This window comes from Panthera pardus, unplaced genomic scaffold (assembly GCF_024362965.1).
Source record: "Panthera pardus isolate Hobbes unplaced genomic scaffold, ASM2436296v1 HiC_scaffold_15, whole genome shotgun sequence".
NCBI classification, from domain to species: Eukaryota; Metazoa; Chordata; class Mammalia; order Carnivora; family Felidae; genus Panthera; species Panthera pardus.
In genome coordinates, this window is record NW_026526710.1 from 31,868,831 (window position 1) to 31,883,655 (window position 14,825).

Below are 14,825 nucleotides of genomic sequence, written 5' to 3' on the forward strand. Positions count from 1 at the left end.
CTTTATTTGGGAGACAGAGTGGGGGGGGGGAGGGGCAAAGAGAGAGAGGGAGAATCCCAAGCAGGCTCCATGCTCAACACAGAGCCTGACATGGGGCTCAATCCCACGAACCGTGCTATCATCACCTGAGCCAAAATTACCAGTCTGATGCTTAACCAAATGAGCCACCCAGGCGCCCCGAGGAAGCCATTTTTCAAAGAACTCTAGGAACAGTCACAAGGTTCATCCCTGTGATGAAAAGCAGAGCAGGGGCAGGGTGGCGAATAGTTCTCTGATGACACGGCACAGCATTTACAGACCACAGGTCCTGACAGCCATCTTCATTTGACTGCCGTACAGCAAGATTTGTAGCAGAGTTTCTATAAGGACTAATCGTGACCTCAGGTTGAGTCAGAAACAGAAAATAAGTCGTTATGTAAAAGCCATTGAACATTCCATTATTGCTTAAAAAAAAAAAAGAGATTTGATTCATCTAGGAAAAGCCAATTTTGACCAAGTACTTTTCAAAAAAAAGTTTTTAATGTTATTTTTGAGAGAGACACAGTGTGAGGAGGGGAGGGGCAGAGAGAGAGAGAGGGAAACACAGAATCTGAAGCAGGCTTCAGGCTCTGAGCTGTCAGCACAGAGCCTGACATGGGGCTCGAACTCATGAACCACGAGATCATGACTTGAGCCGAGGTCGGACGCTCAACCGACTGAGCCACCCAGGCGCCCCATGGCCAAGTATTTTTGATGGCAGTTCTTAGTTTCCATTTTATTTTCCCTTTTCTGATTTCTCGGTTTCCTTGGTTGAAAGCATGCACTCAGATTAGATGGTGGTTCAGTTGTACAAAAAGCAGTACCTTCCAAGCAGGACCGATCTTTGAGTTCAGGACACCTCCCCTGGTAGCGTCCACCTACCCCAAGCCGAAAAGTGAGTCTGAAGCCTCACGTGGTTCAGAGCCACTGTGTGGAGGGTGCGGCCAGGCAACCTGCAGGTTCCCCAGCAGCCCCCCTTTCAGCCTCGCTCCTCTCAGCTGGACTTGCTCTGTCTGGGAGGAATTGGAGACATCAGGCTCGGAGCCCCTGTTGGTCACTTGTGGGCACTTCCAGTCTCCTGATGTATGTGCTGCCACTGATCCCCTCCAGCCCTTGCCAGGGGTGGGAGGCAGGGGAGGGCAGCAGCAAGGCCTCTGCCCCTTTGGCCTGATGAATAGTCATGGGACTTTTAAGCAAACTTGAGTGGGACTGAGGTGAAAGAAGCTCTAACTGCCTTCTCAGATAAAGACATAGCAAGTAAATTACTTAAAGCAGAGAATAAGTCAGCGCAGACATGTATTTGTGGCTACTGGTGTTCTGATCCAGTTGCTTCTGAGGTATTTTTTTCATGGAAAACTTGGGACACGTTAGTGGGGGCCCTGGCTCTGTGTGGCTGAGAGTCCATCCGCGTGTCTTACAGGGGCAGTGTGCTGTGGACAGAGCCCCAGAGTACATCCCCAACGCTCACCAGTTTGGCCTCATGCAAAGCAGCCATTTTGTGTTGCCCTTCAATCAGCTGGCTGTCAGAAAGAGGTGGGTGTTGTTCTAAAGTCCTTATTAGATGTCTCACCGATAAATGAATCCAGGAGGTATTCTTCACCAATGAGTCTTTTCAGAAGCTTCTTGTATGTTATTATGGAGTATTCAGCGTGCAACCAAATGGCAGCGGTGAAAAGGCAGAGACAGGAATGCGGCCTTTGTGCAAACCAGATGCTTAAAATGTGGTCCAGTGGGGTTCCTGTGGTTTGTCCTTACCCCTTCTTGATGAAGGCTAGCTGCTGCCTCTGTATGAATATAGGAAAGCACACAGGTAGGGGATCTCTCTAAATCATCTTGTTCTAGAATCTCAAGTCCTCTAGATCTATCATCCTCTGGACTTTCAACCCCATTCTATTGTAAGCATTTACTAATCTGATCAAATTGTCCACCCAAACTCTTTCACCGTGCCTTTCAAACTCCCTGGTGCCACACCCACACCAATCTGCGCATTCCGCGTTCCTTCTTGCCCTCACACCTGCTTGTCCCCAAGGGCTCTTCCTTGACAAAGCTAGCTCACATCCCACAGATGAGGCCTGGGGATTCCACATTCCTCCTCTCCTCTGAATCCTTCAGACTGTACCTGGTGTTACGGCCACCTGTGATCACTGCCCCTACGGCACCGTCTTCAGACCTTGCCTCAGTGTCCTTGTTCCATAACTTGGGCCATCATTTTCCATGAATTCGGCCACCCCACACTGGACCTTCCAAGTCTTCTGGCTCCTATCTATCAGAGGGCTTTTCCTCAGCCACATTCTCCCCACGGTCACACACACCCTTGCCTGCTTTGTAAATATCCATCCCACTTCCAACCAGAATCTCTACCTGAAGCATCCTATTAACCCCGTCCTCCTCATATCTACTGTTACCTCCCATTCCAACAGCTCCTCAACTGCATCAAGACCTTGAACCTGTCATGCTTTCTCACAAACCCTCCTTCTACAGCTCCCCTAGAATAGTTTATCCCCAACACAGATGGGCACAGTGCCATTATTACAGGTGCTCCTTTGTAAACTTCCACCACGGCCCCAGGAAAAATTCATACTTCCTAATCTGTACCAGAATCCACATTGGTGGTCAAGTCTGCAGAAATGCGTATCTCTTTCCTACCTGGTTTGACTTGAAAGCCATGGCCACTGATTTGAGATGGAACCTCCAGACTACATGGGTAGCCAATACTATTCTCTATTATGTTCATTTTTTAAAAAATTTTTATAGCTTCTCTTATCTCAAAACTCTGTGCATTCCCACAGCCTCTCTTCATGCCCCAGTTGATGACTACCTCAGTGAACAGAGAACTCTCCTCATCTGTCCACTACCCAAAAGAGCACCCCTGCTGTCTTTGTCCCCACCCTTGTACCTCTTCCCTTGCACCACAGAGGAAGGGTCCTGCTCCCCATCTTGCTTGCCTCTGGAGCCCATCACCTCTCTCAGAGCCATCACCCTCTTCCTCATCAGTGTTAACAAGAGGAGCAAACACTTGTGCCACAAATTGCCGATATTTAACATACATACCCTAACTCAGTCCTCATAATTATTGTATGAGGAAGGTATCATCTTTATTTTATAGACAAGGAAACTGAGAGGGAAGTCAAGTCACCTACTCCAGGGCACACAGCAGAACTAGGATCCAAACCCAGGTGCTATGTCTGTGTTGGTCATTCCCTCTCTAGTAGATCTGCACTTCATTGTTTTTTAAAGTTTGTTTATTTTGAGAGAGAGAGTGAGCAATCAGGGGAGGGGCAGAGAGAGAGGGAGAGAAAGAATCCCAAGTAGGCTCCACGCTGTCAATGCAGAGCCCAACTCGGGGCTCCATCTCAAGAATTGTAATATCATGACCGGAGCCAAAATCAAGATTTGGATACTTAATTGACTGAACCACCCAGGAGCCCCATTAATAGTTCCTCACTTAAAACAAACAAACAAACCAACCAACCTTGGGGTGCCTGGGTGGCTCAGTCAGTTGAGCGTCCGACTGTGGCTCAGGTCATGATCTCACGGCTCGTGAGTTCAAGCCCTGCATTGGGCTCTGTGCTGACAGCTCAGAGCCTGGAGCCTGCTTCGGATTCTGTGTCCCCCTCTCTCTCTGACCCTCCCCTACTTGTGCTCTGTCTCTCTCTGTCTCTCAAAACTAAATAAATGTAAACAAACAAACAAACAAACAAAAAAAACACACCTCTCCAAGAGACTCCACATCTCATCCCACCCCCACAGTATCCTGGCTGTATTTCACAGTAAGACTTAAGACAGTTGCCTTATTAAAAAAAAGTTGCCTCATGTGGCAGTCTGCCTTTTCTCCCCTCTCATTTCCTCTCCACCCACCCAGCCAGCCTCCCCTCACCTCTCCATTGCTCTTGGCCACAATCCTCCCAGACCTGCTGTGGCCACGTCCCGTGGTGCCTTCTCTGCTGGGCCCTTGGCACTATCACATGCATTCGGCAACTCAGCCTCGTTGGCTGTCCTAGCCCCAGCTTCTCCTGATTTCTTGCTCTCCCTGCTCACCCCTGCTCAGTCTCCTTTGCTGGCTCCTCTTCCATCAGGGAAGGCCCAGGGCCTCTTCTGTGTATTCTTCCTGGGGAGCTTCCATATCTCAAGGGCTTTAAAATACCATCTATTTGCACCAGCACCCACATCTCTAGCCTGACCTCTGCTTAGAACTCAGGAGGCATACACCTGACTGGCTCCTCCACATCTCTGCGTGGATTGGCACAGGCTCCCCAACCTCAACATACCAAAAGAGAATTCACAGTCTTCCCCCACATCTGCTCGCCTGATCTTTGCCATTTCTGTGGACGTCAGCACCATACCCCTGGTTGCCCAGGGCCCAAACCTAGAGATGGTTATTGTCTTTCCTTCCCTCTCCAAATTGAGTCCATCTACAAGTCCTAGTGCTTCTTCCTCTGGAGCATTTCATGAATTAGTTCATCCGCTCTGTGTCCCCCACCACCCCCTGGCCTCTGTGGACTGCCGCACCAGCTGCCCGTTGACACCCTGGCCTCCTCTGATGGCTTCTTCACATCAGAAGTTCCTTTTAAGATGTAAATCAAGCCATGCCCACTCCCCTTCTGAATACTGTGACTTCCCACTGCACTTTGAATCTAAATACTGCCTCCCAGAGCCCCTCATCCATGAGGACAGACCCACACTCTCCTTTCCCTGTCCCAGAGTGCTTTAGTGTTGTGCTTTCTTCTGCGGGAGGATACCCAGATGCAGCCTTCCCTCCACTGCTGTGTGGTGCTGTCTCCCATGGAGCCCCGGTAGGGGGTTCCTGGCTGTCCACCCAGATCCACCCCATTGTTTTAGCATACTCGGCACTGTCTGCAAACAAAGTGCTGAGCTTTGTGGGGCTTGCTCCTGCCATTCAGAGCTCAGCTGAAACAGCACCTTTTCAGATCTGCCTGCCCTCTTTAATAAAACCACCAGTTGGCCTCTCGTGACCCAATTTTATCTCTGATAGATTTCTAGTATTAGTTTTGCGGGAGAAAGAACATTCCTCTTTGTTTAGTGCTCCAGCCTCAGCATCTAGAACAGTCCCTGGCAGACATCCGTACGTGGTAACTATTAGTTGGGTGAACAGATGGATGAGTGAATGAAAGAATAATGAATGACTCTCTGCTGAGATGTTAAATACACAGGTTGAAACAGTTATTAGATTCTCTCTTTGAGGTTATTTTTACATGTGAAAGTTTCTTTCTGAGGCCTGAGCTCTTGTTTTCCTCCAGGCTCTCAGTTCAGCTAAGTATCCGGACATTTGCCTCCAGCGGTCTGATTTACTACATGGCTCATCAGAACCAAGTTGATTATGCCACGCTCCAGCTGCATGGGGGCCACCTTCACTTCATGTTTGATCTTGGGAAAGGCAGAACAAAGGTCTCCCACCCTGCAGTGATCAGTGATGGCAGGTGGCACACGGTATGCCCTCAGGAAGCTGGTGAATCCCTCGTGCTAAGGTTTATTCCATCCATCCCTTGTATCCATTCCAGTTCGCTGTCATGAAGTGATCCCCTTTGGTTTCTAGCTTGCTTTGTGTCCACTATCTCCTCTATAGATATAAGCTTCTTGTAGGCAGGGACCTTTTCTGCATCCTGAAAGGCACTCAGTAGCTAACATTGGTGGAATGAATGAAAGGTACCAGAAGCGTTCTCACCTTGATGAGAAGTAAACCAAGCCTACCTGTGGCATGAGTGGGCCAACCCTTAGGTCATGGCATTTGCTTTCTTATAACTAGGCCTCAGGGGTTCTTCCCATTCTAACGTGCGCTTTGCCTGTGCCTGCTCCAGCCTCCTGCCAGGCTTGGTCTCCTCAACACCAACTGTGTAAAAATCAGAGCCATCCTTTAGGATTTCAGTCAGGTTATTACAGCTATAATAAACAGATGCTGCAAACAAACATCTGTTACAGTTTTCTCAGATTCCTTTAAAACTGTGGATATTCTCATTTTGCTCTAGGTCAAGACAGAGCACTTTAAAAGAAAGGGCTTCATGACAGTTGATGGCCAGGAATCCCCCATGGTGACAGCTGTGGGAGATGGTACCATGTTGGATGTGGAAGGAAAGCTGTACCTAGGAGGTCTTCCCTCTGAGTACAGAGCCAGGAACATTGGAAACGTAAGCTGTGTTTTCTGTTTGGAGCCCGTCTTACCTTTATTGTGGTTGTGCTTTTGTGGTTTTATTTGTAAAAGAAAAAGTTTATGTTGAATTACCTTGTTTGAAACTGGAGCTTGGCTGCATGATGCACACCTTTTAAACTGCATCCCTAAATTGTGTTGGGGCTTCCCCTTGAAGCTCAGCCAGCCTTTCCTATCTGTTAGTTAGTGAACATTTCCCCTTCCCCAGCCATTTAGCCCTGGTACAATGCAGGAAAGTCCAGTAGATTTGTATTTGCAGATTAGAAAACTCAGCATCTTGATTTCTACACTACTTAATCAAAATGATGGAAAACACCTTTACTGCATTACTAGCCAAGATACTACTAGCTAGGAGCATTCCGTTAGATGTTTATGTAAACTATTGTGGAAATTCAATTTTAAAAACCAAAAGTTAACATTTTAATGTGTTTGTTGAAGCATAGGAACATTTTACCCTTGCCCTTCTTGTTCTACTTAGAGCATCTATTCTCATGTCACTTGGTTTAGATCACCCACAGTGTCCCCGCCTGCATTGGGGAGGTGATACTGAATGGCAAACAGCTGGACAAGAGCAGCCCAGTGTCTGCATTTGCAGTAAGCAGGTGCTATGCAGTGGCCCAGGAAGGAACGTTCTTTGAAGGCAGCGGATACGCAGCTCTTGGTATGTATTATCAATGATCTCAAAAGAAATCTTTGGGTTTATTTAGCCTGCACTCTGAAATGGATCCAATGATATGTCCTGATAGGACAGGACCCCCTGAACAAGGCTGCAGCAAGACCATTTTAGTTCAGTGTTCGAGTTTATTCTAATTTCTCAACTTCTAATGTAAAAGCCTTCTCCCCCTCATGCTATCCAGATGGCCTGCTGCAGGCTTGTTCCCACCAGGAGAGTGGCAACTTCCGGCAGAGGGCAGACATGTGGTACTGGTTTTGTCTGTACTTTCCCTAAATTTATGTGAGCCATATTCTCTCTGCCCAAGTTAATAAAGGCCTTTGACAAAAATCAACATAAAATATCTAGACCAGCCAGCCAAATGCAAGTCAGATTTGATGAAGAAATTGACTCCATTGAGACTGTTGACAATACTGATCCTAAGTAGAGGAATTTAAATGTCTAAAATGCCTTCAAATGTAAATTCCTCACGGCCTAGAACTAGCCTTTGTAATGTATCTGGCCTTCCCTCTCCATCTGATTTGCTGTTTGCACTCACAACCCTGCTCCTCTTGGCCTCTGTTCTGCTGTCTACCACAGGGAACCACATTTCTCTGGCTTCCAGGGAGGTCCTGGTGGAAGATTAGGGGCGGGTGGGAAGAAAGGAAAAGCTAGCACACTTCTCTCCTTCACTCTGTGCTTCCAAGAAGCTCTGGTAACACAGCCTTCTCCCAATTTTCCTCTAACCCTGGGCTGAACAACCGTCTGCTATGTAGCCCCAGTTTGTTTTCTCAGCTTTTCTATCACTTGAATAAAATATACATTTAATTAAATCCTCAAGTAAAAAAAACCTAGCGTGGATATGAATATGCTCAGTAAATGACACCATACCCAGTATGTAGATATTGGGAAAATAAAGTAGACTATTGCTGGATAGATGATGAAGGGATTATATGGATCGAATCCCTTTCCGTTTTTTCCCTATGTGTCTCTAGAAGAGAGGATGTGCCTGCCTGGGCTCCGGTCTGGCTCAGCCCTGGTAGGTCTTGAATAGCATCACTTCATCTTACAGATGAGGAAGCTGAGGATGGTGCTGGATCCAGAGAAAGAGCTGGCACCAGGCCTCCTGAACTAGGAACCAAAATGCACAGCCAACCAGCCAGCCAGCCCACGGCCTCTCCGACTCTGAACCCTCCGGGGCCAGGCTCACCCCTAACTTGGGGTTATCCTTGTATTTTTCAGTCAAGGAAGGCTACAAAGTCCGATCAGATGTAAATATAACACTGGAATTTCGTACCACCTCCGAGAATGGTGTCCTCCTGGGGATCAGCAGCGCCAAAGTAGATGCCATCGGATTAGAGATTGTGAATGGCAAGGTAAGTGCTTGATCTTGATGGGGTTCTCCTTTATCCCAGTGCCAGAGACAGAGCAATTGAGAAACAGTAGAAAATACCTAGATCCAGGGGTGCCTGGGTGGTTCAGTCAGTTAAGCATCTGGCTTTGGCTCAGGTCATGAACTCATGGCTCCTGGCTTCGAGCCCCGCATCGGGCTCTGTGCTGACAGCTCAGAGCCTGGAGCCTGCTTCAGATTCCGTCTCCATCTCTCTCTCTGCCCCTCCCCTGCTTGTGCACTATTTCTCTCTCTCAAATATAAATAAACATTAAAAAATTAAAAAACAAAAAAACAAGAAATACCTAGATCCAAACTTCCAATGATCATTTCAGTGGAAAAGAGAAAAGGTTTAATTAATCTGAAAAAGATTAAAAATGACAAAAATGAAATTAAATTTAAAGCAAAACTGCAATCTTACTACAACAGAAATCTTTTCTCCAGAGGCATCTGAAAATTGCCAACCTGATGCTCTCCCTTCCCTAATATTTGTTAACATTTTATTTGGAAGTAATTACAGATTGATAGCAAATTATAGTAAAATATGTAAGGAGGTTCCCCCGTGTTAGCATCTGCATAACTTTTTTTTTTTTTTAATTTAAAAAAGTTTTTTTTCGTATTTATTTTTGAGAGAGAGAGGCAGACTGCAAGTGAGGGAAGGGCAGAGAGTGAGAGAGAGACACACAATCTGGAAGCAGGCCCCAAGCTCTGAGCTGTCAGCACAGAATCTGACATGGGGGTTGAACCCATGAACTGTGAGATCATGACCTGAGCCGAAGTCAGTTCCCCAACTGAGTCACCCAGACGCTCTGCATAACTCTTAAAAAAAATTTTTTTTAATGTTTACTTATTTTTGAGAGAGATAGAGGGGCAGAGAGAGAGGGAGACACACAATCCGAAGCAAGCTCTAGGCTCTCAGCTGTCAGCAGAGAGCCCGATGCAGGGCTCAAACTCATGAACTGCGAGATTGTGACCTGAACCAAGGTTGAATGCTTACCCAACTGAGCTACCCAGGTGTCCCTGCATAACTCTTACACAACATCAAATCCATGAAATTGACATTGGCATAATCCAGAGTTTTTTTCAGTTGAGTTAGTTATACATGTACATGTGTGTGTGTAGCTCTACACAATTTTGTTTAGCTTTATGTATCCACCCTCATAGTCAAGATACTTAATTGTACCTCAAGGCTCTCTCAACCCACCCCTTCATATCCACACCAATTCTCTCCGTAGCCCTGGGCAACCACTGATCTGTTCTCCAGCTCTCTGTTATTTCATGAGTATTATATAAATGATATGATACAGTATATGTCCTCTTGAGATTGGCTTTTTACACTCAGCCTCATTTCCTGGCATTGATCTGGGCTGTTGTGTTTATCAATGGTTCATTTTTCTTTTTTTTTATTGCAGAGTATTCCATGTGATGGATATACCACCGTCTAATTTTTTTAATTCAAAATATATATATATTTTTTTCTGTAACTATTCTGCTCTTGCTTTTCAGTCGCCAGTCTTTCCCATGTTCGGAACAAAATGAACTTAACAATTAGGATACCTTAGTCTCTTTTGCTTGAAAACTGCCTCTAGGTGCAAGCAAGATGTGAGGAAGAGAGTCTTCCTTGTCCTTTCTTTTCTGTAAGTTCTCTCTTGACAATAGCTGAGGTGTGGCTTGGCATTCCTGGTCCTTAGGCATAGCCTCTGTCTTTTGTGCACTAGGCCAGTTGTCCCTGGCAAGTTGTAACGAGTGGTCTGGAGTTTCAGCCATCACCAGGTTGTGGGAACTTATCCTGGAGATTATTAGGCCAACATCCCTTGCAGATCAAGCTTCCCATCCCGGTCAGGGGCACTGCTGTCTCTTCAGCCACCTCCTGCGTCCCCCAGAGGATCATAGGAGAACTGGGGAGTTGTTGCCAGGCCATGGGGATGAAAGGCGTCTCTTAAATCCTCTCTACCTAACTACACTTTTCACCATTTCTCTTGCACTGTGGTCAACTTCTGTTGCTCTGAAACTAAGATGCTTGACTCTTTTTAAGCTACTGCCTCCCGCAAGGAAGAAACAAGTCTATGTGCCCTAGATTTTTCCCAATTTTATTTGCAATCTCATTTGCCTATTTCTAGTACTTCTGCTTCTTCCCCACTGGGTTTCCGGCTGCGAGGACATCCTAGAATGGGGTGAGGAGGATGTAAGAAAATCAGATCCACCTCTTGTCCTTCACCTCTTCTCCCCCCTTATTTCATCTTCAGGTCTAAACAAAGCTGCCTCTACATCATACTGCTTGCCCCTCTACACTGTGGCTTATAGCCAAAGGCTTCCTCATCTGGACATCAAAAGAATTTTGAAAAATTCTGTATCATGTGCGCATTTTTATATGACATCTGAGAAACATTATTAGAAGTGTAACAGTTGCCAAAAATGTAATTTCTGATGTATATTTTACCTCTACTATTGGCTTATTTTTCCTTTAAAACTTTTCTTAGCTGTTGCCCGAGGGTCTATAGTGTACATCTTTAATTTATCACAGTTGACCTCGAAATACACGGAGTCACCTCTACAACAGTATTCTTACAAGTATTCCCTGCTAGCTTTTGCAAGTCTTAGATTTTTTTGTATGTTACAACTTGCTGTGGTAGGGCACCTATAGTCTGTCACAAGAGAGTCTGTAAATGGTTCTTCATCGGTGCTATCCATCTGCTACAAACTGACCCTCTAAACCCATCAGCTCCTGCAGGCCTGAAAAAGGTACTGATTTGAGGGCAATGGCTTGGGCTTCTTCCCATGGAGGTGGTCATTGATCCCTTCTGTAATTTCGAGAGTGATGAAACCTGCATCCTTTATGAGGTTATTTTTCAAAATCATTGTTTTTCATAGCTTGCCCTCCTTTTTAGCAGAATGGGGGGATTTATCTACTCCAAGAGCATTATATAAATGAATGGTGTTCCTTAAACATAGAAAAATTCACCAAGGTATTTGTGTCTTATTTGTTTAGATCTTGTTTCATGTTAACAATGGAGCTGGTCGGATAACAGCCACATATAAACCCAAAGCTACGAGTACTCTGTGCGATGGAAGATGGCACACACTTCAAGCTCAGAAAAGCAAACACCGCTTGGTTCTGATTGTTGATGGGAATGCAGCTCATGCTGAAAGTCCACACACCCAGTCCACCTCAGCAGACACCAACAATCCCATTTATGTGGGCGGCTACCCTGGTACGTATGGGTGTCTGCTTTGCCCATTCACTTTTAAGGAGCTCTGTCAGTTTAGCTGGATACAGAATAGGGATTAAGAAAAATACATGGTTTGGGTGACAAATCCTTTACATTTTTAGAAAGCCTATCTCAAATACCTAGAAGTTCTTAGAAAAGTTAAAATAATCTACACAAGTAAATTCATCGTTAGATAAGACTCTGAGAACACTGGATGCAATGTAAAGTAAGCGAGGTGACTTTACCGAGGCAAGTCATCTTAGATGACCCCCCAGAGTAGGAAGTCATTTTAGGGCAGGTAACCATTTTAGAGGACAAAGAAACATGATCTTATCCTCTGGCATCGATTCTGTATTTGAATTCTGCATTTCGGATGTTCCCAGTGATTTTTACAAATAACGAAATAAACACCTCTTTGATGACTTTTAAGTCATAACTATACCTTAAAATTACCATATATTAAAAGTTTTCATTTATCACAGAAGCAACATATGTGGGAGAACAGTGTTCTAATTTTGATGAAGAAACTACTTGATAATTACTTTTGCTCCTATTGTGCTAGTCATGTCATTTAACAAAATTAAGCAAGACTTCTCTCTTAACAGCTGACGTAAAGCAAAACTGCCTGAGCAGCCAGACCTCCTTCCGGGGGTGCTTGAGAAAGCTCACTCTGATTAAGGGCCCACAAGTGCAATCCTATGACTTCAGCAGAGCTTTTGATCTACAAGGAGTTTTCCCTCATTCCTGTCCTGGGTCTGAACCCTGAATTTCAGAGCAACTCCCCAGCTGGGAATCATTGTTTATATTTTGAGGAGAATTGTTTTTGTGAATTAAAATCTCTCTTCAGTTCTGATTTCATTTTCAACTCAGGTTAAGTGTTTCCAGAGAGAAATTTTGTACTTATATTAAACTAAAACCATGTGTACAACAAATACCTCTATTAAATAGTTTAAAATGTAAATTGAATTAAGTGGCTCGCTTTTTCTTTGTAAACATTGAATATGCTGTTGATTACCTGACAGTTTTTCATGTTTTACATTTTGAATTTTATCAAAATATGGAGTCTGGTCGAAGATAGTGATGTAGGAAGACCCTGAATTCACCTCCTCCACAATCTATACCTATTTATAGAGCAGTTCCTCCTGAAGAACTGAGGGCTGGCTGGCTGGCTTCTGTGGCACAGAGCACATAAAGAATGGCAAGAGAGATGGGGACATGGTAACAAAAGGAACCCCCAGCCCTGTGAATTGCAGTGGGGAAGGATAGCATTGAGGGACCATGAGCTGATCCGTCTGCTCTACAGCACAGAAAAAAGCCATCGTTTAAAAGAGCAACTAGTATCTAAGAGATCCTCTCTTGTAAGTCCACCAAACAGGAGAGCTGCTGGAACTCTCTCTGGGTCGGAAGGGCTGGCAAGTATCATGGTTTACACTCCCCCGAACACCTTGATAGCACAGGCAGGAGCAGGGTTTGGTGCCTTAGCTGGCCTGCCACGTTAATACTGGGTTCCCTGGAGCACAAAAAAAAGCCATGGTATAAAAGAGCAAATAGAATACAAAAGAGCCAGCCCTAAAACCACCAGACAGTGGGGGAGATGCTGGAACTCTTTCTAGGTTGGAGGGGCTGGCAAGTGCCATGGTTTACGTTCCCCATCTACCTTGATAGTGTGGATGGGAAGAAGGTCCAGGCACCAGAGCTGGCCTACTACCTGAGTCCTGGGCCACTAGCCCACACCACCCCAGCCATTCCACCAAGGAGGCTCCGAAACAGCACACGCTAGAACACCCCTTGTCAATGCTCACTATAGCTCCAGCCATCCCATCAAGGTGACACAGGCACAAAGCACCCCAGAATACTCCATGCCTGTACCACTTTGGCTCCAGACTGCTTGCCAGGGCACCCTGGTGAAGAGGATGCTGGGACTTCCTGGCTCATGCTGCTTTGGCTCCAGCCACCCCACCAAGGTGGCCAATATTCAGAGTGACCAGGAACCCGAAGCCCATGCCTGCCGTGGGGTTCCAGCCACATCACCAGGGCAGCCCCGGGGCAGAATGTCCCAGGATTCCCTGACCTGTGCCAGTTCTAATCGCCACACTAGGTCACTCCCTGTGCTTGTACCCACTGTGACTTCACCTGTCCTCAAGGATACCTTCTGGTCAGAGAGCCCTGGAACTGCCTGAGTCAATACCCACCATCAGCTACAGATCTCCTGCCCAGATGCCCCATACATGGAGCACCCCAGGTCCCTCTGGCCTGCCTCAGCTACAGCTGCCCACCAGAGTGCCCACTGCACGGAGAGCCCTGAAACACCCCAGCCCACATCCACTTCAGCTTCAGCTGTCCTTCCAGGGTGCATGGAGTACTCTGGGACAGCCCAGCCCATACCCATGCCAGCTCCAGCCATCACACCAGGCACCCCTAGCACAGAGTGCCACGTGATCCCCAGCCTGCACCAGACACAGCTCCAGCCAGCCAGCCAAAGCCATAAAGACACACACATTCTACACGGGAGCTGACCATACACAAGACCACTCCTTCAAGGTTAGAAGTGCTGCTCCGCCTATTTCAGAGGATCACACACAGAAAGTCAAGTAAAATGAGAAGACAGGGGCATATGCTCCCAATGAAAGAACAAGACACAAACTCAGAGAAAGAACTAAATGAAATGGAGATAAACAATACGCACGATAGAGTGTAAAGTAATGTTCGTAAAGATGCTCACCAGACTGGAGAAGAGTGGAAGAACTCAGTGAAAACTTCAACAAAGAGACGGCAAATATAAAAGAGAATCAGAATTGAAATTAATAACTGAAATAAAAAAATACACTCTAGGGAGTCCATAGATTAGTAGATGCAGAAGATATCAGCAGTCTGGAAAACAGGGTAATGAAAAGCACTCTGGCAGAATGGAAAAAAGAAAACAGTATTTTAAAAAAGGAGGGTAGATTAAGGGATCTCTTAGACAACATCAAGCAAACGTTTACATTATAGGGGCCCAAGAAGATGACAGAGAGAGAAAGGAGCAGAAAACTTATTTGAATAAATAATAGCTGAAAACTTCCCCAACCTGGGGAAGTAACGGATATCCAGGTTCTGAAAGTACAGAGTTCCAAACAAAATGAACACAAGAAGGTACACAACTAAACACAAAATTAAAATGTCAAAGGTTAAAGATAAACAGACAATTTCAAAGCAGCAAGAGAAAAGCAAACTGTTATATACAAGGGAAACCCTATAGGGCTTCCAGCTGATTTTTCAGTAACCACTTTGTAGGCTAGAAGGGAGTGGGATGACATATTCAAACAGCTGAAAGACAGAAGCCTATAACCAAGAATACTCTACCCAGAAAGATTATCATTTAGAATTCAGAGACAGAGAAATAGTTTCCCAGTC

General features: G+C 45.6%; 1 protein-coding gene and 1 long non-coding RNA gene across 3 annotated transcripts in view; one reads left to right on the forward strand and one right to left on the reverse strand.

The window, feature by feature from the left end:
- Positions 1–12,398, forward strand: part of LAMA1 (laminin subunit alpha 1) — a 168,552-nt gene extending 156,154 nt beyond the window's left edge. For both annotated transcript variants that reach the window (XM_053902399.1, XM_053902400.1), the window contains exons 57-63: positions 1,439–1,551; positions 5,277–5,466; positions 6,003–6,161; positions 6,689–6,842; positions 8,076–8,209; positions 11,213–11,435; positions 12,038–12,398. In XM_053902399.1, the coding sequence (XP_053758374.1) occupies positions 1,439–1,551; positions 5,277–5,466; positions 6,003–6,161; positions 6,689–6,842; positions 8,076–8,209; positions 11,213–11,435; positions 12,038–12,198 (1,134 nt within the window). In that variant the 3' untranslated portion in view covers positions 12,199–12,398. The remainder of the gene's footprint in view (positions 1–1,438; positions 1,552–5,276; positions 5,467–6,002; positions 6,162–6,688; positions 6,843–8,075; positions 8,210–11,212; positions 11,436–12,037) is intronic.
- LOC109248612 (uncharacterized) lies at positions 498–6,009 on the reverse strand. Its single transcript, XR_002072142.2, has 2 exons — positions 5,728–6,009; positions 498–1,802 (listed from the first exon to the last, which is right to left on the reverse strand). It is a non-coding gene; the product is annotated as an uncharacterized LOC109248612 (long non-coding RNA).
- Positions 12,399–14,825: the final 2,427 nt, after the last annotated feature.